The following is a 24,590-nucleotide window of genomic DNA, read 5'->3' as shown; positions in this document are numbered from 1 at the left end:
TATGATGCATGGGTGCCTCTGTGCATGTAGTTCTAGAAGCAAATTGGTTGCTGGCCAATGGTATGAATGGGGCTGTGTGGGACTTGAAAGTGGATATTGGTGGGTGTTGGGTAGAGCAGTGGTTCCCAAACTTTGTAGAGTGTCATACCTGCTGAGGCATTTAACATCCGTCTGCGTACCTCCGCTCTTCCACTTCCAATTGTCCATTGAGGGACAATATTTCCCCCTTTAAATTGATTTTTAGGTGCATTTTTTACCTTTATAAAGGCAAAGTTTTCTTGTGTTTTATCAAAGACTTTAGATATAGGAAGATGGTCGCATGGTTGCTTTAGTGAACGAATCTCAAAGCCGGCGATTCGTTCAATAAAGACTGCTGTGAGTTGCTTTGAGACTAGTGCTGTCAAAAATATAGATATTTCGATATGTGTCAATACTGAAATATCTGAAATGATACGATATTCCTTTTCTACAGTATCAATACCAGCCGCTCTCTCCTCTCCTCTACGACCAATAGTTGAGTTGACATGTACCCGCCTCCTCTCATTCAGTCCGGTTACACCTCTGAACACGGAGAACGCGTATTCTGCTGGATTTTTCCTCATGACTGCGTGTTAGTGTTGGTGGGACTGGTCTGAATTTTGCACGGGATTGCACATAACGTCAATTCTACTCATTCCCGCAGATTTCACGCTCGCATCTGAAGCGCACACACACACACCATAAAAAAGTCGCCTCTGACATACAAGGGCAAAAATTAGCTCCTTTTTCCAGCTTATTAATGGTCAAATACACTCAAAACTCACCATCTTGGTGAGTATTAACGTAAACAGTCGTAACCAGCTCAGGAAGAATGTACAGGAACAGTATTTGGGATCCATGAGTGCGTCAGGTCTTAAAGGGACAGCAGTTATTTATTATTCAAACTACAAAAAGACAAACGATCACTTACTGCTCTTGACTCATTAACTTGTGTAACTTCAATGGATTCATCTGTATTTTTTTTGTTTATAATGAAGATTATCCAATGTTATTTTAAATTTTATTACTTAGTTTTTTTTTAAAATTCAGTTTCTTACCTGAATACTGTTAGACCTACCTGAAAAAATAAAGCAGTCTATTTCTTTTGTATCTTTATTCTATTGTATTTATTTGTGCTACTGTTAGTCAATTGTTTATTTGTTCTTATTTTATTTTATTACTGTTTACTCAAATACATTTTTAATTGCCTAGACATTCAATAGACGGACAAAAAAAATAAATTATATAAAAAATATCTATTTGACAGTATATGCAGCATTTTTTCCCCGTGGTATCGAAAATGGTATTGAATATCGATACTGTTTTAGGTATCGCTTCGAAGTTAGAAATTCCAGTATCGTGACAACACTATTGGAGACGCACAACAGTTCTTGCTCTTATTAAAAACAAGAACTCACTCGGAAGAGAGTTTGATTCGTAAATCGATTTCTATGCACAGTCTGTCTATATTTGTCCTTCATGCTAGTGAGTGCTAAACCGCACTTTTAAAAATACATTGAACGGCAGTAATGGCGCGATTTGCTAAGGAAGCATATTTCTGCAGGCAAACTATCATATGCACGCTGCTTGTGTGTATGCAGTCAGTTTTGACTGCAAAAGATGAGGTAATTTGATTGGATGTCATGTATTTGACCTTTTACGGCACTACCTATTTCCTGTTTTAACACTAGAGACGGCATTTAAAATGCCTGTTTAAAATACATGCTCTGTTTTAATGTTATTTTAATTTGGGATAGAATTAAATGAACGGCAAAGTACACCCAGGTGTACGCGTACCCTAGTTTGGGAACCACTGGGGTAGAGGATTATGGGTTCATTAGTTGCATGCTGAACTTTTCCATTACCACTGTTCTCTTCGCTTATCAGGGTTCTGAGCAGGTAAGTCCAATTTCATGTGCAAAAAAATGGCGGAATGACACAAAGACAAACTCTTGGTCATGTCCTCTGTCTTAGACTGCCATGTGTGTTCTTGACTTCTAAACCCTAATCCTACCAAATCCTGATGCCACATCTTCTCAACTGCGGAATGCAGATGTTTGAGATTGAAAAAGGCCTGTGATGAATGAAGGACAATGACACATGTAACCTGCATGCCTTTGTTTTGCATCAGAATAGCATAATAATAAGATTTGGTTGAGTAATGAGAGACACCAGGCCCTTGTTTGAAAATTAGCATGGGTATTGTTTGAATCTGCACTGCATCCATCAAATGGAATGATTTACAGCTGGGATCGGATTGCCATGTAACATTAGCATTGTGAGCCTTTGTGAAATCTACATTGTTAAAGAGAACATTTGAGGACTGGCTGAAACCAGCAACCAGCTGTTTGCAATGTAGACAGCATGGACATTTGTCTTGACACGGAATGTCAGAAGTTAAAAAAATATATATATTGCAGCTATTATGAATAGTTGCATACCTGTTCTAGTTGGTGGAGCAATTGTTATAATAAAGAAGACCAAAGAGTTACAGGGCCGTATGCAGTCAGCCTCCAACTAGAGCAGAAGTCTTCAGCCCTGCCCACTGTCCAGCAAAGTTTATTTCTAACCTGCTTCAACAACTGCCTGTGGTTTTCTAGCAATCTTGAAGATCTTAAATTGCTGCAGGTGTGTTTGATTAGGATTGGAGCTAAACTCTGCAGGACAGTGAGTCTCCAGGAGCAGGGTTGATGACCTCTGAACAAGAGCGACAAGTAATGCTCAGCCACATGAGAATGAACAAAAACAGATCTGTGATGTCCTTCGCCGCTTGACTAAAAGTGTGGGTTCCTCAGTGTACGTCTTCCCTGAACCCAACATGCACTGTAAAGAATTATTTCCTATGAACAAAGAATCCTCAGTAAGCAGAGGTCATTAAAAGTTAGCAAATGTTTGAATCATTGTGAAAATGATCTGTAAGGCCAATTATTGTCCAACAGCATCACCCAATAACAACATCATTTTAGGGTGTCATTGGGACTGTCCTTTGTTCAGGCTCCTCTTAGGGTTTGGAAGAGAAGATGTGGCATTAGGCTGAGGGCAAAATGAGCAGGGTTTGTGTATGATGACTGTATGCATGTCTCTTGATGAGTGAGTAACACTACATTGTAGAGAGGCTCCCCTGCCCATGGCTTGTCAGCCCAGAGAAAACTGTGGGATGGCGTGCTTGGACATGACGTTACCTTGGGTACATGACAGTCAGCCCCAACCAGGTTATAGAAGGTCACCCTGACCAAATGGTCCAGCATGGTGATACTTTGAAACAACAGCATTTATTTCTTCGTGGGATGGTTTTCGTTTCATAATTTTACGCTGTTTTGAAACCACTGTATGTTTGCTTCTTCAAAAATTGGTTGTGGGCACCACGGCACCTCTAGTTTCTCAGAAACTCCTTCCAACCTGCGCCTAACTACTTGTTTGGATAAACAGGTATTCCTGTCCAAAACGCACACCATTCGGCCACATGACAGAAGGCTCAAGCATCACAGTGTTTGCACTTAGAAATCAGCCTATGGTAATGAATGGTTCGGAATATAGTTATCTCTGTGGATGGGGTAAGACAATGTCTTTCAGCATTGAAGAAAATACACACATCACCTTTAACAAATTAACTTCTAGTGTATGTAAAGGATACTTCCTATTTCAATGGTTGTTCGGGCTATCTGCGTAGCTAGAGTTAAATATCCAAACTCTGGACTTGATAGACAGGTTACTAGAGCATTACCAGTCTGTTGAGGCCTGATTTAAACTCACGTTTGCAGTTCAATTGTGATTCACGTAACGGCTAATCTTTTCGACAGTCCATTGTGTTTTGCCATGGACTCAGTATGCCAGATCAAAGCTTACAATAAATCATAGAACTTGAGAAGAGGTGCCAGTTATTTCCCTGCGCTCTTGTCCTCTGACATCTCCTCCTAGTACAACTAGTTATTGCCCCTACTTTTCCCCGTATCAATTAATTTCCTAAACATGACCATGGTGACAACTTGATTAAGGAATGACAGAAAATTATACTTAGGTTGTGACATAAAATGGCTCTTGATTTTGGCTTTTACCCACAAGCCAAATGGATTGAAGAGTGTAGGGCAATTCAAAGACGGAAGCAAATTATGAGCCCTTTATGCTTTAATACAAAAATGAGAGTCTGTAATCTAATTAAATTTGGCCACATAAATACTCCTAAAACATAAATTAATTCCTCCTTCACTGTGGTTGACTTTGGCGTATTTAGCAACACGTTCTCACTCCCAACTCGTCACATATTGACGCTTGGTCAGGACTCCTTGGTGTAACTTTTTAACGCACAGGGTACACCTTTAGTGGCATTTTCCGACATGCAGGTACTCCATTGATTTCAGTTGTTTGCCCAATGCAAGACGCATGTCATTCTTTGCATTGGTAAAAGTAGGCATGATTGTATGAATATTTATAGGCTACTTTTATATTTTGGAGCAACTAACCCCACTCCTACCCTAAACCTACCCACTTCTCAACAATATTAAACACGTAATGGGCAAATAAAAGTACCGTCAAAGGTATTTATTTCAAAAACTGTATTAACTCATGTCGTATTCCAAGTCTTCTGAAGTCATACAATAACTTTATGTGAAGAACAGAGTTGATCTTAATGTTATAATCGCTGAAATTATCCCGCACTCTGTGAACGCACACACACACACACACATGCACTCATTCATATCTCACTCAAAAGATACACACAACTCTTTAGCATGACGCAATCAGTCACGAGACACATGAAAGCCAATTACATTTTACAATGAAAGCTGACTTAATGACGCAATTGGTCACGAGACATACGAGAGCGACTGACATAATGTTTCTTCGGGTGGCAATTTTTGAATGTGTGCATGATCTTTGGCGGAGGACATGATGTGCATGATCTAGGACGCTGGTTGCTTTTGGGTAATTTCTTCACACAAATCAATCATTTTGATGGCCTCGGAACACTTGCAATATTTGTACTTTTTGAATAAATTGTGCCTGCAGTCGTATCTGCCGGTTATATCTTGTGTTTTATATGATATTACACACAAATGTGTCGGTTTAGGGATGGGATTGGGTTGGGTTACTTGTTCAAACGAGTCTAAATAGCGTAAATAAAAAATAAATGTAAATAAAAGTAACATTATGCTGCTTGATTTAGTTGAGAATCACACTCCAACATGTCATAATGGCAAAATCATAACCCAATATATAAATTTCATCATGACGATAACTTTCCCATGCCCAACGCTTCTGTGTATTACGGCAATGGTTTCTCATTGAAATCAATGGAGTACCCTGTGCGTCGGAAAATTATGCTAAAGGTGTACCCTCTGCATTAAAAAGTGACACCAAGGGGTCCTGACCAAGCGTCAATTTGTGACGAGTTGGGAGTTAGAATGTGTTGTATTTAGTTAGCATGGATATATCATCCCAATCGTCAGCAGGCAACTAGTTCTTGAGTCTGGACTAGGTTAGACCTCTGCATCTGGTGCTGGTCCTCACATTGAAACCACTGCTTTACCCTGACTACTATCTCTGCTCCTCTCTACTAGGATCTGAGCTCATGCCCAAAGCCCTTTCCACCAGGATAGTTGGAGGAATCTGGTGGTTTTTTACCCTAATCATCATCTCCTCCTATACGGCCAACCTAGCCGCCTTCCTCACCGTGGAGAGAATGGAGTCTCCAATTGACTCGGCTGATGACTTGGCCAAGCAGACCAAGATTGAGTATGGAGTGGTGGAGGATGGCGCTACAATGACCTTCTTTAAGGTAAGTTGAGTCTGTCACATCACTTGCAGGGACAGTCCCAATTCTTAAACTGTTAAAAAAAGGGGGTTAAATTCTGGAAAGTGGGCGCAGAGAAAGGCTGATGCTGTCTATGCTGGTATCATTGAGAAATGTAATAATGTTGCACTACATTGCTGTATGTCTAGATTGCTAGTGAATTAGCGGTCTCCGTTTCAACATCTCCACAAGGACAGAAGTTTATATAAGAGCAGCTTTACTAACTGATAATATTAATATTACATGTTTACTAACTGAGTCACCAGGAAGGTCAATGACAGGCTAGTATTTTTAATATTGTTTTTTACATCTGGTGAAGAGACCAGTCAGACCAGCCAGATGGTCTGGCACATTGAATATTGGTATCACATGACTTATCTGAGTTTGAATTGTTCCTTAAATGTTCTTATAAAAACGTTGTAAAATGTGAATTAAACAAAAGATATCTCAGCTCTTAAAGGAGATGCGAAGTAAGCAATAAAAAGCTAAATGTTTGAGAAATGTTTATACTTCAGCTTATAATTGAGGTTGTGTTTCAGAACTTTTACTGCTTTGGACTGCTGGAAGTGCAAAGGTTGAAATCATTTAATGACTGTACCGTTTAGTGCTTCTATGTGAGAGATCTACTCTGCATTTCTTTATTCAGTCCAGAGGGCCGTGAACATGTTCACTGTGAGAGTTAAATGCCCCTGTTACAAGCTTTTATAGGAGCAATCTAGAAACGTATAAAACAGGCATTCGGTCAAAACCACTGAGCAAACCATCCAGATAAAAACAAAGGTCCAAGGCACATGCAAACAGGGAAATAGGCAGAAAATCAAGACCATGAAACAGAAACCAGAAATAGCGCTCAGAAATGCAGTGTAACACCAACACGACTTTGCAAAGAATGATTGAAAACACAGGGCTTGTAAAGTTATCGAGGTAATGACACACAGGTGGAAGTGGTCAAACAATAATGAGTCCAGGCAATGGGTTATGGGAATTGAAGTTCATTATGGGAAATCAATGGAGACGGGAGGAGTGCCCTCTGGTGGAGATCATGGGCAATCTAGCTAACGGATGTAACAGCGTCAATATATTTGCTCTGAGATCACAGCATGGAGCGTGTCCCCATTTGTGACCAGCTTGGTGAAATCTTCAGCCAGCTGTTACAAAGTGCTTTTTGTCTTTCAGCCTCTGTTATATATTATTTTAAACATTTCAGAGATATATAGTGCTAATGAAATAGCATGTAAATGCCATTACATATATATATATATATATATATATATATATATATATATATATATATATATATATATATATATATATATATATATTCACTTTAAAGGGATAGTTTAAAGTGAAAATTAGCCCATAATTTACTCACCCTCAAGTCATCCTAGGTGTATATGACATTCTTATTTCAGACGAATAAAATCGGAAATAAATATCCATATTTAAAACTTTATAAAGTAAACTTTCGACCGACCGCAGTCCCTGTTCAATTTATGGATAAATTGTAAAAAAAGTTTCCCTGTCGATCGAAAGACTAACGCGACCAAGTCCGCTCGTCATGACGTCACATACGCATCTTGAGTTTCACTTTCAACATTCAACACTTTTCCACAGAAGGCGGTCGGCCAAAGTTTACTTGATAAAGTTTTAAATATGGATATTTATCTTACACAAACGCATCGATTAGCTTCAGAAGGCCTTTATTAACACCCCGGAGCCGTGTGGAGCAATTATATGACGGACAGATGCACTTTTTATGGACTTCATAAACAGAGCAACTATTAATCCAGTTCTAATGCTTGGATTAGCCTGGATTTGTGTAATATAACTCAGATTTTATTCGTCTGAAAGAAGAATGTCATATACACCTAGGATGGTGAGTAAATTATGGGCTCATTTTCATTTTTGGGTGAACTATCCCTTTAAAGTCAGCAGCAATCTAAATGAACCCAGTTGCTTCATTATTACATATTTATGGTCTTACGTGCGTTCCAGGCAGGTTTTTGAGCCCGTAAGTCATGACTTTAAACCACGACTCACGACTTTGCAGCGTTCCAGGCAAAGTCACGCCAAACTGCCTGAGTGCAAGGAATTGTGGTAGCTCGATGTAAACAAAGCATGGCGGACCGTACAGGGCTTATGCTCATTTACAATCATTTCTATCACTAAAGGTGCTCACTCCTTGCTTATTTGAGGGGAAAGGGAGGGAGAAAATGGCGCATAAGGCTAGAGAAGCTGTTATACCTTTAATTGTACGTTATTTGTAAAATAATGTGTACGACTTCCATAAACACCGCATCCGTAGGGGCTGCCATTGTGGTTTCGCGGGCTATGTGACGTCAGAGCTTGTAACTGGGAGTACATCCATCTAGTACGAGTTCACGGGTGGGAAGTCACAGGTTTGACTGCAGTTCCAGTGCACTTTCACGGGTAGAAGGTTGGAAAAAGTGTTACGTTCACTCCGAAAATGCAAATATGGGAATCATTTCAGTTGTTAAGGCACATAATTATAGCAGTTTAAATATTGAAAGAAAAAGACTCCTTATTGTGAATAGCAAGATTAGGGCAGGTTACTAGAGAGAGAGACAAATGTAGCTCTTCCAAGACATCCTGTTCCTGACACCGCCTATAATCTATTCCAGTCAGATTTCCTACAGGAACAGCAGATGTTCTGGGAGCTGAACACATATGCTCTTTTAGCAGGTGCTGATGTATTGAGTGATTGAGTGGCAGTGTGAGTGATTGACGGTTTGATAAACTGCCTTTATTGATTCTGTATAATGCGCTACAGAACTCAATAGTATCAAGAACACTCCACTGTAAATTAAATAGGTTCCTTTTATGTTCTATAATTACAGAAATGTAGAACCGTATCAAACATCGAAGCCCCCTGTGGCTCAAATAGTTTTGCGCTTGGGGTTTTAGGTTCTTTACATCTGTACTTTCACAGCTGGCATCTTTAACTGCTATTGATCTGCTATTGTCACAAGCCAAAGAACCCTAATCTACTGCTTTATAATCTAGAATATTGGTTCTCATTCACTAATCGTGTCATTCACAAGCAAACGTTTTCACGTACAAATCCAATTTTACACATACACGTCTAAAAAATGTAGGTTGAGGCACATTTTTTCCAATGAGCCTGTGTTGAACAAATCATGCTTCATCAACAACACACAAAAATATATTCCGAATGTACGGAAAGTGTAGGAACAACTGAAACCACACATACACAGACATCACATGCTTTGGGTGGGCTTCATGTTAAGATTAAACTGTATACGTGCTCAAGGATCTTGCTGAACATGTGAGAGTGTCATATGTTTGCTGAAAGTGACAGAAGTCTATAAAGGAAAGCCCTTATATGCTGATGGTCTGGACGTATTTTATGCAAATTAATAACCTTGGGAATGTGGTCACTCATTTATAATGGTCCAAATTCATTAACATTAGAACGTGGCTAAGAACACATTCAAATGCATACGCATGTTTTGTAAATTTTTTTAGTGAAACCTCTTTTGTGCATATAATCCACACAATTATTAGTGAATGAGACTAATTTATTTCTTGTTTTAATGTAATATGCGAAAAGAGTTCAACTGAGAGTTATTAGTTAAAAAAAATATCAGCATAGTATATTTATGCCACATTCATGATTTGTATTATCATTCTTTCTACTGTGGGTCAATGACAAATGTTGGTTTTTAAGGTTTTTAAGATAAAAAAAAGTATAATTTTAAGCAAAACCAAATGTCCAAAAAAAGTATGGTGTTGATTCACATTGGTTTTACAGCTTTTAAGACAGCATTGATTCATTATTAAACAGGATTTCTGATTTTACCACCCAGAAAATGTCAGGTGGTGCGACCACATATTCATTAAAAATAATATACATATACAATATGCATATGAATCATTGTAGTGTCTAAAATGCATATCATTTGGTAAATTCCCTTTCCATTTCTTTATGTATTTCCCTTTTAGTCCAATTCATTTAAACGGACACTTTTCTGTGTTCAAACACCAAATTTTCCATAAGGAGTTTTTATGTTTTGTTTTTAACTGTAAAAATGATTTGTATACATTATATAACGGTTATATTTATTACTTCATTTTGCAATTGCAGTGGGAATTGACACTTAAATGTAAATTGACTGGTCGCACCACCTGACATTTCAAACTCAATTCAAATCTAACAGGCATTAACTTGGACACCTATGCAAATGTTTGACCATATGCTCAAGAATATAAATACATGTTTTAAATCAAATACACATTTTTATAATAACAACACATTTTCTAAGTTTTCCAGGGGTCATACCACCTGACATGATAAGTTGAATCAACCTCATCATTACTCAAAATTGTGAAATTATCTAATATTTATGGGAGGGTGACTAACATTGTTACTGCATCAAAGGGGTCCTCTGGGGTCTTCTGTATGATGTCATATGCTGTCACATGGTTTTCTTAAAGGGACATCTCATAAAATGGCGGTCGCCCTCCCTGACATTTGGAGAAGTACATTTCTCGGACAAAAGTTTTTTAAAGTAATAGAAGAGTTTTGAAATAGGACTGATACACTATTTCCCCTCATTTATAAAGAATTTAACGTAAAATCATGCCAAACTATTTGATACAAAATTTTACTGAGAAAACAAACTTTTTTTTGCAGTTTTGTTTTCTGCTTGTGCGTTCGGACGGTCGTACCACCTGACATTTTTGGTCTTTCAAACACCACAACTCAATTGAATTTCCAAAAAAAATGAAAAGGGTTTCTTATAAAAGAAATACTGTAGATCAATTTAATATATGACATGTATTGATACAAATAATTTTTAGGAAAATAATGAATTCGGACACAAAAAATACACGTCATGTCATTGACCCCTGTACTGTACTTTTTTTTTTCATGTTATTTTGTCCCCATTGTGTCTTTTATTATCTATTAAATTACAGTCCACATGTTAAGGTTTGACATATCAGATTTTTTTTTCCAGGTCCAAGCCAAAAATGTGAGAATCTTTGTTTTATAGCACAAATTTAAGATACAATTTTAAAAACGTACGATGTACACCATTAGGCGTCCTGAATGCCAATATTTTACTATTTCACTGTCTGGCCAACTGAGATTTTGGTATGGAGATAAAGGGTTAGGGTTGTTATTTTACAGTAATACTGCAGCATACAATGAGTGTAGATTAGCACCCTTTGTTGTTTGCTTTTGGGATGTATTGGAGCATTTGGACCTGGTAACAGCGACGTTTGACGTCAGACTTAACGACCGGATGGAATGAGATTGCCTGGCTATGCCGTTATAACAGGCCACCTGTGTGAGATTCTGGCCCGAACGACCATTTCAAATGCTGCATTCTCTAGACCTCGAAGCTGTTGGTGGTTTTTAGCATCTTAGGGTTTTATTGCTGAAAAAATGATTTTAATAATATATGTGGAGGTTTATTGAAATGGCCGCCAGCGAGTGTCTGATGAGGCACTGGGGAGTTTGAGCTGGATGACTGCGCTAATGGGAGCTCACAGTTTTAATCCTTTGATCACTCTGTTATGCACTATGTTTCTCAATATACTGCACCCGTCCTGTAAAAGCGGTTCTTTTTGGGGCGATGAGAGTATGCGTAAAGGTTCCAGTAATTGGCTATATTTGCCCCCTGTAATTGATTTCAAGGGGCATTTTTACCTTTGTATAAAGAGCAATTTTAATACGTAGGTATTACATGTCTTTGTGTTGTCTTTTATGTGAAAAAACTAACTAAAACACTAAAAAACTTGATTGGTTATAATGCTCAATGCTGTAAAAAGGAATCTGATGCAATGTGAGCAGAATTAAATGTAATGTAGAAAATTCTCATTTAACTTCAGAATTGTCGTAATAGATTTAGTTTATTTGAGCAGGGACATTTTATTTTTACATTTTTTTTGCCCCTATCTTGAATTTGGAGTAGGGGAGAGCGGGGCACAACCTAACGCGGGGTTAGTTGTAACACACATGGTTTAACACTTTCCACACATGCCAGGATGACCAAACTTAGTGTGTTTACTAGTTGCCATATCAATATTATTTAGAGAAAAGATTGCGCCAATTTTTCAAAAGTTCTTTTTTCATCTCTGTTTTTTGTGTTTTTTTAAAATAAGACAAATTTTATTTTATTTTAATCTTATATCTGTTATTTAACAGTTGAGATCGTTTTTTAATGCTGATCTAACAGCAGAAGACACGAGCCGCGGTTTAAATCCCAGTTATGTAGGCGGGGCATGTTATCACAGTGAGCCCCTATTAGATCTACACTATTATATTCTATACTTTTATGAATTATATTGAGAAACCATGAGGAAAACGACTGAGCTATGATGTATATCTGTATTTAGCAATTTTGCTGTCAAACTCAAAAATGTGTATATTTTTAATGATTAAAAAATGGCATTATTTTATTTAAAAAAGTTTATAGTTGTATTTTATTGACAATATATTTTAGTTTGTCTTGGATATTTTTTGATTATATCAGGCAACATTTTAATCTGTCATATGGTCATGTTACACTGACCCCACCTATGGGGCATGTTGTCACATTTCACTTCCATTCTTTCGGGGGGAAATCAAGAAAAAAGTATACACTGTATTAATGAAACAAAACCACATAATTGTACTAGACATGTGTGAAATTAATGTGGGAAAAAATAAATACTCTGAACCCCAAGTGAATTTACACAAACTGAGAAAGTCAAAAAGCGTTAGGTTGTGCCCCGCTCTCCCCTAATTTTAGTTAATTTTGGTAGAATTGTTGCCTCTTTATTTAGGAAACCGCATTTATCATGCAGCGTTACACTGTTTTAGTGTTGCAAACTCATGTACTCATCACTCCATACTATATGAATCATTGGCATGGACACCTTTACACCATAAGAGGAAATTGCATATGTACATGTTCACTGCTAAGGCACTTCTTGGCAAATTGCCTCCTTATAATTTAAAACTTTTAACGTTTTATAAAAAATAGTTATTGTTTTAGATCCCTATCATACATTCGATTAAAAGTTCCAACGGTATACTCAGAATTTGAAAAACATGGTTCCCGTTCAGTCGGTCACGTTCGACGTACGTCGGACGTACCGACGAATTGGGATCACTTCTGGGAGCCCCTATCAGCTTCGAGCTATCTAGAACCGGCCAATGGACAATTGGCGTGCGAGATTTGCATCTCGCGCCCCGCCCCGCGCCGCGGGTATAAACAGGAAGCGAGAGCGAATGCACGCTGTCATTCACTTCGGAGCCACACAGGCATATGAAGACGACTCACTCATCTGTTATAGAAGAGTATTTTCGCTGCTACAGCAAGAGAACTAGACCGGAGAGGAACCGGAAGAGGACGCGTGTTGGAGAAACGGCACCTTTCAGCGGGACCGCGCTGACTCATCCAGCTGCTGAGAGAGCAGAGAAAACTGCTGTTTTCACAGCAACAAATTTCTGTTGGTCTGGTTGGGCGTTTTCCCTGTTTGAGTACAGGCACGGGCTGCACACAATCCCGTGCGCTGTCGCGTTTCCCCCTGAGTGCTTCAGCACAGAGCGTTTCCTCACAAAAAGAGTTCACGGGTGACGTGCCGTCCTTTTCAGGATGTCTTACCACCCGTGCGTTTCTGGATGCGGTCGTTCCCTGTCCCCTGCTGACGGTCACAATCGCTGTCTCACGTGTTTGGGCATACAGCACGCTGAGGCGGCGTTTGTGGATGGCTCATGTTCCCACTGCGGGAACATGACCATCTCGGAGTTAAGATCGAGACTCTCCTACCTTCGGGCTGGGGGAGTCCCCTTACCCATCCCACGAACCAGGGCTGCCCCTAACCCGGGCGGTCCTGCTTCTTTGGATGGCCAGGGTGATCTGAGGATCACGTTTAGGGCAAACCCGCCGAGTGAATCTCCGCAGGCCCCTATTCCCTCTGCTCCGCAGCCGGTAGAGCCTCCAGGAGAACCCGCTGGACCCTCCCACGGGAGACCAGTGGTGACTTTTGGAGCTCCAGCAGACGAACAGATGTCAATCGCTGCATCGGAGGGGGAGTTTCAGTCCTCGGGGGATGAAGGGTCAGTTGTACTGCCTCCCTCTGGGAGAGTGGCAACGGCTGCCCCGGACCCTGAGATGGCTGCTATGCTTTCCCGGGCCGCCGAAAGGGTTGGGCTCGAGTGGAACCCTCCACCGTGTCCCGAACCCTCTAGGTTGGACGATTGGTTCCTCGGGGTGGGTCGCGCTGGTTCTCAGCGTCCCGCCCCGACACCTTTCTTCCCGGAGGTGCATGAGGAGCTCACGAGGTCGTGGACGGCACCTTTTTCTGCCAGAAACCGGCCGAGTGACTCCTCCCCTCTCACTACCCTCGACGGCGGGCCAGCCAAGGGTTACGTGGGGATCCCGCCAGTGGAGCGCGCCGTCGCGATGCAACTGTGTCCGGCGACCGCCTCTAACTGGCGCGGTGACCCGCGTCTCCCGTCCCGGGCCTGTAAGTTCTCTTCCAGTCTGACTGGGAAGGCTTACAAGGCCTGCGGGCAGGCTGCGTCCGCTTTGCATGGCATGGCGTTGCTTCAGGTCCACCAGGCCCAGGCACTCCTTGACATGCACGAGGGTAGGCCTGACCCAGAGCTCCTCCGGGAGCTCCGGACGGCGACGGACCTCGCCCTCCGGGCGACGAAAGTCACCGCCCGTTCCATCGGTCAGGCGATGTCCACGCTTGTGGTCCAGGAGCGTCATCTCTGGCTCAACCTGGCTGATATGAGGGAGGCCGATAAATATCGGTTCCTGGACTCCCCCATCTCGTCAGCTGGGTTGTTCGGCGACGCGGTCGAGAGCTTCGCCCAACAGTTCTCGGCCGCCCAGAAGCAGACGGAGGCGATCAAGCACATCCTGCCCCGGCGGCCCGCTGCTGCCCCCACCCCGCCGCCGGTGGCAGCGCCTCCGACTACTCGTCGCCGAGGACGTCCACCCGCCGCCGCCTCCGCCCCCGCCAAGGCACCGCAGCAGCCTTCCACCAGCCGTCGGCGTGGGGCCGGCCGTGGGAAGGATGTCCAGCCCGCTCAGGCCGCTGCGGCACCCAAAACTTCAATAAAAGAGCAGTTTCCAATATCTCTGGGTGCCAAGAGAGCGCGCTTGGCGGTGGTCGACGCTCCCATGCCTCGCCACCCTCAAGTACCTCTCCCTTCGCCAACAGGGGACGCCGGCTGTCGGGACGCACACAAGCGGCCTCCCCACACTCGCACGTCCCCTCCGCGGATGCAGGTAAGTGTTGCACAGCACACTCAGATCCCGCTACGGGCCGCTCCCATGCCGTCCGAGCCGGATCCCTGCGTTCCGCCTCGCTGCCCCGCTGCGGGTACGTCTGTGGTGCCGATGGTCCCCCTTGCTCGGAGTCTGGGAGCCTGGCTAGCGCTTCCCAGCCCGTCTCGGTGGCTCATCCGTACCATCAGACTCGGCTATGCGATTCAGTTCGCCCGGCGTCCCCCCAAGTTCAGGGGCGTTCACTTCACGACTGTAGTGGAGGCGAACGCCCCCGTGCTCACCGAGGAGCGCATCCAGTCGGTGTTGAACTGCCTGAATTCATTCAAAGGCAGGACAGCGGTTCCACTGAAACATTTTCAGAGGCTCCTGGGGCATATGGCATCCGCAGCCGCAGTAACGCCGCTCGGATTGCTTCATATGAGACCGCTTCAACGCTGGCTACACGATCGAGTCCCGAGATGGGCGTGGCACAGCGGTTCCCTCCGCGTCCAAGTGACTCCGAGGTGCCGCCAAACCTTCGGCCCGTGGTCGGACCCTTTGTTTCTCCGGGCGGGAGTCCCCCTAGAACAAGTGTCCAGGCACTCCGTTGTCTCCACGGATGCCTCATCCACGGGTTGGGGTGCCACGTACAACGGGCTTGCAGCTTCGGGCCTGTGGACGGGGCCTCAGCTGCAATGGCATATCAATTGCCTCGAGTTGTTAGCAGTTCGTCTTGCACTCAGCCGCTTCAAAGTGCCGCTCAGAGGCAAGCACGTTCTGGTCCGGACGGACAACACTGCGGCCGTAGCGTACATCAACAAACAAGGTGGTCTACGCTCCCGTCGCATGTCGCAACTCGCCCGCCATCTCCTCTTATGGAGTCAGAAGCATCTGAGGTCGCTTCGTGCTGTTCACATTCCGGGCCTGCTCAATTGTGCGGCCGACGAGCTGTCACGTCAGCAGGAACTTCCGGGAGAATGGCGACTCCATCCCCAGGCGGTCCAGCTAATCTGGAGTCGTTTCGGGGCCGCACAGGTAGACCTGTTTGCCTCCCCAGAGACGACCCACTGTCAGTGGTTTTATTCCTTGACCGAGGGAACCCTCGGGTCGGATGCCCTGGCCCACAGCTGGCCCCGGGAAGAACGCAAGTATGCGTTTCCCCCAGTGAGCCTTCTTGCGCAGACTCTGTGCAAAGTCAGGGAGGACGAGGAGCAGGTCCTGTTGGTCGCTCCGTATTGGCCCAACCGGACTTGGTTCCCGGAACTAGTGCTCCTTGCGACAGCACCTCCCTGGCCCATTCCTCTGAGACAGGACCTCCTGACTCAGAGACGGGGCACCCTATGGCACCCGCGTCCAGACCTCTGGAAACTCCATGTCTGGTCCCTGGACGGGACGCGGAGGTTCTAGGTGACCTACCACAAGCGGTAGTTGACACCATCACTTCCGCTAGAGCCCCCTCTACGAGGCGCCTCTATGCGTTGAAGTGGAACCTGTTCGTCGATTGGTGCTCTTCCCGCCAAGAAGACCCCCGAAGATGTTCGATCGCTTCTGTGCTTACCTTTCTACAAGATGGGTTGGAGCGAAGGCTGTCTCCCTCCACCCTCAAGGTCTATGTCGCCGCTATCGCCGCTAATCATGAGTTCGTAGATGGAAAATCTCTAGGTAAGCACGATCTGATCGTCAGGTTCCTTAGGGGAGCGAGGAGATTAAATCCTCCTCGTCCTCCCTCTATACCCTCTTGGGACTTAGCTCTGGTGCTTACTGCACTACAGAGAGAACCCTTTGAGCCTCTGCAGTCAGCCGAGTTGAAAATCCTGTCGTTAAAGACTATACTCCTGATTGCGTTGGCCTCCATCAAGAGGGTAGGGGACCTGCAGGCATTTTCGGTCGACGAATCGTGCCTGGTGTTCGGGCCCGGTAACTCTCATGTGATCATGAGACCCCGGCCTGGATACGTGCCCAAGGTTCCCACTACTCCCTTCCGGGACCAAGTGGTGAGCCTGCAAGCGCTGCCTTCGGAGGAGGCAGACCCAGCCCTAGCTTTTCTCTGTCCCGTCCGTGCTCTCCGGACTTACGTGGACAGAACGCAAAGCTTCAGGACCTCAGAGCAGCTCTTCGTCTGTTACGGAGGACAGCAGAAGGGAAAGGCTGTCTCCAAGCAGAGGATGGCCCACTGGATAGTGGACGCCATCGTCTTGGCTTATCAGTCCCAAGACGTGCCCTGCCCGCTCGGGTTAAGAGCCCACTCCACTAGGGGTGTTGCCTCTTCCTGGGCGCTGGCTCGTGGCGCCTCGCTGACAGATATTTGTAGAGCTGCGGGCTGGGCGACACCTAACACGTTCGCTAGATTCTATAGCCTCCGTGTAGAGCCGGTCTCTTCCTGTGTGCTCACTTCCCATAGTCAGTAACACCGAAGTACCCGTTCCAGTGTCGGCTTGCTGCGCCATTCCCTCCCCTATGGTAGACGGATGCGTGCGCTTTTCTGCTCCAGTCGAGTTCCCCGGAACGGCGAACCCTGTTGAGTCCTCCGCAACCCGCGGCAGTCGGACGTGGCGGAGCGTTCGACGCCAGGTCTAACACTCATATGCATTGGTGGAACTTGTGTTAGGCTGGGTTCCGTATGTAGTGACCCCCACGGCGGTCCCATATGTGTATTCTTCCACGGTACGGCTCCCTACGGCGAGCCCGTGTCTTTCCCTCGGCAGAGCTCCTCTGCCGTCTCAGGTTCGTGTTGTCTCCCTCCTAATTGACCGGGGCCACCCCTGAGACTTCCGTATGTTGTGCTGCCCACGGCCAGCCCATACGTGTATTCCACATGTTAACTCCCTCTGGGCATGATGTGGCTTCCGCAGCTGCCTTCACAGGCACGCTTTCCCAGCGTTATCCAATACAGTCAGCTGAGTGGGTCTTGCGGAACAGCAGCTTTTGACTCTCCCTGCGTGAACCTACCCGCCCGCATCAGATCGGGGTCTGTGGGGCTCATCGCTGGGCGCTGGAAATGGTAGTAACTATGGCGTTTTCCATAGGGGATCCCAATTCTTCGGTACGTCCGACGTACGTCGAACGTGACCGACTGAATGGGAACGTCTCGGTTACGTATGGTAACCCTCGTTCCCTGAAGGAGGGAACGGAGACGTACGTCCCGTCGCCACAGTTGCTGTACCATCACTGCAGGTCGAGCCACTACGTGTGGCTCCTCAGTGAAAAACAGCGTGCATTCGCTCTCGCTTCCTGTTTATACCCGCGGCGCGGGGCGGGGCGCGAGATGCAAATCTCGCACGGCAATTGTCCATTGGCCGGTTCTAGATAGCTCGAAGCTGATAGGGGCTCCCAGAAGTGATCCCAATTCGTCGGTACGTCCGACGTACGTCTCCGTTCCCTCCTTCAGGGAACGAGGGTTACCATACGTAACCGAGACGTTTTTTTTAATGCCCCCTGTGCTTGGACTGATCTGCAAAATATAGTTAAACTAGAGATACTGCAGCCTCTGAGTACTTTTAAATATCTTTGGCAAAGTGCTTTAGAGTCTTGTAAGTGCTTTTCTTGATTTTGATCTTTATTAATTGTTTTGTATGATTATTGTTTTTGTGTTTATGTATGAAACTCTTTGTGCTGCCATCTTGACCAGGTCTCCGTGGAATAACAGATTTAATATCTCAATGGGATCTCCTGGTTAAATAAAGTATACATAAAATAAAATAAACCTGAGGGGGCTTTAGATTTCACTTTAACTGAACGTCATTTAAACAAGATTATACAGGAGGTTATAGCTATAATCACACCCACCAGTTAACTAACTTTAACTAAATTATAGTACACAGCCTGTCGGTTAAAAAAGAGTCACTGTACGCAATGACAATGAAATCCAGCTTGTGCTTGAACCTTGGTATTTGTGTTCTTCTTTTACCGGCCACTTTATTAGGTACACCTTGCTAGCACCAGGTTGGACCTTCAGAACTGCCTTAATTCTTCATGGCAAGGCGCTGGAAACTTTTCTCAGAGATGTTGGTCCATATTGTCATGAGAGCATCACGCAGTTACTCGCCGTCATCCATGATACGAATCTCCCATTCCAACACATCCCAAAAGTGCTCTATTGGATTGAGATCTGGTGAATGTGGAGGCCGTTTGAGTAAAGTGAACTCATTGTCATGTTCAAGAAACCAGTTTTTTGGCCACAGAACTGTCACTCACTGGATATTTTCTCTTTTTCCAACAATTCTCTGTAAACCCTAGAGATGGTTGTGCATGAAAATATGAGTGACCAGTGCTGGCAAAAAACTTCTCAGCCTCCCCGGGAAAGTCTATGCCAGGGTACTGGAGAGGAGAATTCGGCCGATAGTGGAACCTCGGATTCAGGAGGAACAGTGTGGTTTCCGTCCTGGTCGTGGAACACTGGATCAGCTCTATACCCTTTCCAGGGTGCTGGAGGGTTCATGGGAGTTTTCCCAACCAGTCCACATGTGTTTTGTGGATTTGGAGAAGGCATTCGACTGTATTACTCGTGGCATCCTGTGGAGGGTGCTCTGGGAGTATGGGGTCGGCGGCCCCCTGCTTAGGGCTGTTCGGTCCCTGTATGACCGGAGCAAGAGCTTGGTTCGCATTGCCGGCAGTAAGTCAGACCTGTTCCCGGTGCATGTTGGACTCCAGCAAGGCTGCCCTTTGTCACCGGTTCTACTGGACAGAATTTCTAGGCGCAGCCAAGGGCCAGAGAGTGTCCGGTTTAGGGACCATACGATTTCGTCGCTGCTTTTTGCGGATGATGTTGTCGTGTTGGCCTCCTCAGACCAGGACCTTCAGCGTGCACTGGGGAGGTTTACAGCTGAGTGTGAAGCAACTGGGATGAGAATCAGCACCTCCAAGTCCGAGGCCATGGTTCTCAGTCAGAAAAGGGTGGCTTGCCCACTTCAGGTTTGGTGGAGAGTTCCTGCCTCAAGTGGAGGAGTTCAGGTATCTCGGGGTCTTGTTCACGGGGTCTCAGTAATGCGGTCGATGCACCGCTCTGTCGTGGTAAAGAAGGAGCTGAGCTGTAAGGCGAAGCTCTCGATTTACCAGTCGATCTACATTCCTACTCTTACCTATGGTCATGAGCTGTGGGTCATGACCGAAAGGACAAGATCCCGGATACAGGCGGCCGAAATGAGCTTTCTCCGTAGGGTGGCTGGGCGCTGCCTTAGAGATAGGGTGAGAAGCTCAGTCACTCGGGAGGAGCTCAAAGTAGAGCCGTTGCTCCTCCACATCGAGAGGAGCCAGCTGAGGTGGCTCGGGCATCTATTTCGGATGCCTCCTGGACGCCTTCCCTGGGAGGTGTTCTGGGTACGTCCCACCGGGAGGAGGCCCCGGGGAAGACCTAGGACACGCTGGAGGGATATGTATATTGCAGTTTTTCGCATGCATATGATACGCACTTTATAGCGTATTATACGCACAAACTCATTTTGGCGTATACATTCCACAACATTGCACACTCGTACTATTGATACGCATTCTCATGTGATTGTGTTGCAATTTTGAGGTTTTCACAAAAATGAATTCATTAAGCCCTCGTCTAGCAATCTCAATGCTCCAAATAGCAATTAAACATCTAAACATATCTTTATTTGTATGTTTTCTGAGAGGAGTACCTTTCACATGTCCATGAAAACGATCTTACTCGCGCTAACTGACAGATCTGTAGCGTGCACATGAAGACGACACAGACGTCCGATTTACACAGAATTACAGTATTTCAAAATATCTGTCTTGGCGAGTATTCACACAAACGCTTGGTTAACTGTTGGGGAAAAACATCAATATAATGTGTAACATTATATTTGATCCATGCGGCACAGTAGGTCTTAATATATAGGCTGAAGGCTGTCTGTTTCATTAATGTTAATCAAACAATTGTGGTATCATGTGAAAAAAAAGTTGAATATATATTTTTCCTATATATATTTTAGTGTTATTACCAGGGATTTTAAGGTATAGTTTCTAGGTGATTTTGTTTTGGAACCTTCTGAAAACTTTAACTTGATTTTTCTCAAAATTGACTTTGCTAACTCTATCGATTTCAAAATCTCACTGGATTATTACAATCAATGGAAAAAGGAATGTTTTGGAAGTGTAAACTGATATTTCCTACTGACACACTACAGCAAAATATATAACTAACTGGCTTAAAACTATTTTTGGAGCCTTTTCCAGACATGCAATATTCTACTAATATCACACGGAAACTGTTTCACAATTTGTATCACTCCTCTTGTTTCTGCCAGATCTATCTACTCTGCATTTCTCACAGTGAGAGGAGTAAACCCAAAAATATCACTGTTATTGTGTCACAGAATGCTGATGTACTCGTGTTAGCACTCATGTACCCGCCGAGAACAGCTTCATCTCGGCCAGTCCTTCGGGAATTTCTTGCTGGCTCTTATGTAGATAGTTTTAAACATGAGGTATAAATCGGGTCTTATTAATCTATTACTTGTTCCATAAGCAAATTCCATTTGTCTTTTTATTTGATTTTGGACAATGTTAAGTTTTATAACTTTATATTTTTATTTAACTTAAATCCCTTACTAGCTAGAGCACTGCTTTTGTTCTTTTGAATTAATTGTTTGCTTGTGTTCATTTCGTATTATACAAACTTTCACAATGCTATTATTGTTCATTTAAATATTATTTTTCAATAAATAATATTTTATTTAATATAAATAATGTGCTGTATTTAGAAGTAAAAAAGGGTCTGTTAGTGATTGTGATTTCGACTTCAGTGGAAGTTGATAGAATGAGTCGATAGAAAAGACTTTTATATTGAAAGGGACTGAAAAAGGTTGTTAACAAGGACATTTTTACTTTAAACAACACCTAATAAAATGCAACCAACAAATGCATTGACTAGCACCGTCATGGAAACTGTTAAAAGGATACTAAGACAAAGATATTTCCTCAGCAGACATTCAAACATTAAAAAAATGCAGGTAATGCACTCATTTAGTACCTAACTCTATGCTTCAAACACTCTATTTTAACTAATACAACGTTCAACATTCCTCCATTACTAGATCTAAAGTGGCATTTTAGAATTAGTAATGGATGCTTGGTCTCAACTGTTAAACTGTCAACTTGAGAGTTGGAACTTTGGCAGAATCTGTGGCAATATCACACTCGTAGTTGTGCGATATTGCTTTTATACAACAGTTTGATGGCACAACTACTTCCTTTTATATATATATATATATATATATATATATATATATATATATATATATATATATATATATATATATATATATATATATATATATATAAAACATAACATTATGCTGCCAAAACAGCCCTGACCCGTCGCGGGCATGGACTCCACTAGACCCCTGAAGGTGTGCTGTGGTATCTGGCACCAATATGTTAGCAGCAGATCCTTTAAGTCCTGTAAGTTGTGAGGTGGGGCCTCCATGGATCGGACTTGTTTGTTCAGCACATCCCACAGATGCTCGATTGGATTGAGATCTGGGGAATTTGGAGGCCAAGTCAACACCTCAAACTCGTTGTTGTGCTCCTCAAACCATTCCTGAAGCATTTGTGCTTTGTGGCGGCGCATTATCTGCTGAAAGAGCCACAGCCACCAGGGAATACCGTTTCCATGAAAGGCTGTACATGGTCTCAACAATGCTTAGGTGGGACGTGTCAAAGTAACATCCACATGTATGGAGGACCCAAGGTTTCCCAGCAGAACATTGCCCAAAGCATCACTGCCTCCGCCGCCACGCCTTCTTCCCATAATGCACCTGGTGCCATGTGTTCCCAGGTAAGCGACACACACACACCCGGCCATCCACTGATGTAGAAGAACACGTGATCAACAGACCAGGCCACCTTCATCCATTGCTCCGTTGTCCTGTTCTGATGCTCACATGCCACTGTTGGTGTTTTCAGCGGTGGACAGGGGTCAGCACGGGCACTGTTCAGCGGCTGTGCCGCCCCATAAACAACATACTGAGATGACCTGTGTTTTCTGACACCTTTCTATCAGAACCATCATTAACTTCTGGAGCAATTTGAGCTCCAGTAGCTCATCTGTTTGATCGGACCACACGGCTCAGCCTTCGCTCCCCACGTGCATCAATGAGCCTCAGCCGCCCATGACCCTGTGGCCGGTTCTCCACTGTTCCTTCATGACCCTGTGGCCGGTTCTCCACTGTTCCTTCCTTGGAGCTCTTTTGATAGAGACTGACCACTGCAGACGGGAACACCCCACAAGAGCTGCAGTTTTGGAGATGCTCTGACCCAGTAGTCTAGCCTTCACAATCTGGCCCTTGTCAAACTCGCTCAAATCCTTGCGCTTGCCCATTTTTCCTGCTTTTGAGACATTGACTTTGAGGACAAAATGTTCACTTTCTGCCTTTTAGCACCCAGAGTGCCACGATGAAGAGATAATCAGTGTTATTCACTTCACCTGTCAGTGGTCATAATGTTATGCCTTATCAGTGTGTGACAGCTCTCTTTGTCCCTCAGAAATGTCCTTCCGTTAAACATATATTGTGTAAGTGTAACACTTTAAGCTCCAAAGCAAAAACAAACAAACAGATTCAGCCATGAGAGATCCTTTGATCTGCTTCAATATCATAATAGCAGAAGATTATGGCCATTTCAGGCAGCCACCATCTGGAAGCCAAGTGTTCCCTCTGCTGAACATACTGCCCTAAGGCTGACACATTAAATTATAGAATATTTTAACCCATGAAAGCAGGTGGAGAACACAGAAGATGTATTGGCCAGATATAGTCCTCCTCTCCTCTGGAGGTTTGCTTCCTTTGTCCTTCTCTGCTCTGAGGCATCTTATTATCTGTCACGTCTAGTATGCCACATTCTATGCTTCAAAAGATATTATGATCAAAAAGAGGAGCGAGCTCACTGGAAAACCAGCCCGACCTCTCTCTCTTTCTCTCTTTCTCTCTCTCGCTCTCATCCTTCAGTATCAAAACAATCTGTGGCAACCTTTCACACAGAGGAGCACACCTTCGCTCACTTCCTAGGCTTCTGTTCATCAGTCACATCTGTGTCTCTGAAAGAGCCTGTGAGAAACTGTTTGCTCGCCGCTGCCCTCGTCCTGCTCCGGACCACCTCAGCTGCTTTCATCGTCTTTTTAATTTGTTGAGAAATTTTTAGTGGAAACTGTGACCAGTTCCCAGGCTCAAAACCTCATATTTCCAGAGCAATCTTCATTTTATCAATCCTCTGTGAGTTTTTCTCTATGAGGAGGACCCCTGGACCGTAGAGATGAGATAGTGTAAGGAAGCGAATCACCATTCCTGATGGATCCGGAGCAGCAGCCCCACCTGTAGAGAGGCACAATGATGCTCTAGACCCTTGTGATTCACAATCACCACTCATTCTGTGCCGGAAATCTCATCTTAAAGATTATTCTTGGAATAAAATGGCCTAAAACGAATAATATTACTATTGTATATATATATATTTTTTTAAATGTCTGGTATAAGAATATAACAACACAGTTTAATATTCAAACGAATAATAATAATGAA

The 24,590-nt window shown here is 43.9% G+C and overlaps 1 protein-coding gene across 1 annotated transcript in view; it reads left to right on the top strand.

Moving 5' to 3' along the window:
* The window catches only part of grik2 (glutamate receptor, ionotropic, kainate 2), a 342,712-nt gene that overhangs the window by 267,359 nt on the left and 50,763 nt on the right, over window positions 1-24,590 (top strand). The window contains exon 13 of the mRNA XM_079836135.1: window positions 5,577-5,794. Coding sequence (XP_079692261.1) covers window positions 5,577-5,794 — 218 coding nt within the window. The remainder of the gene's footprint in view (window positions 1-5,576; window positions 5,795-24,590) is intronic.

Source organism: Gobio gobio (genome assembly GCF_949357685.1).
Source record: "Gobio gobio genome assembly, chromosome: 15".
Classification (NCBI taxonomy): Eukaryota; Metazoa; Chordata; class Actinopteri; order Cypriniformes; family Gobionidae; genus Gobio; species Gobio gobio.
This window is presented reverse-complemented; position numbering and strand designations above follow the sequence as displayed.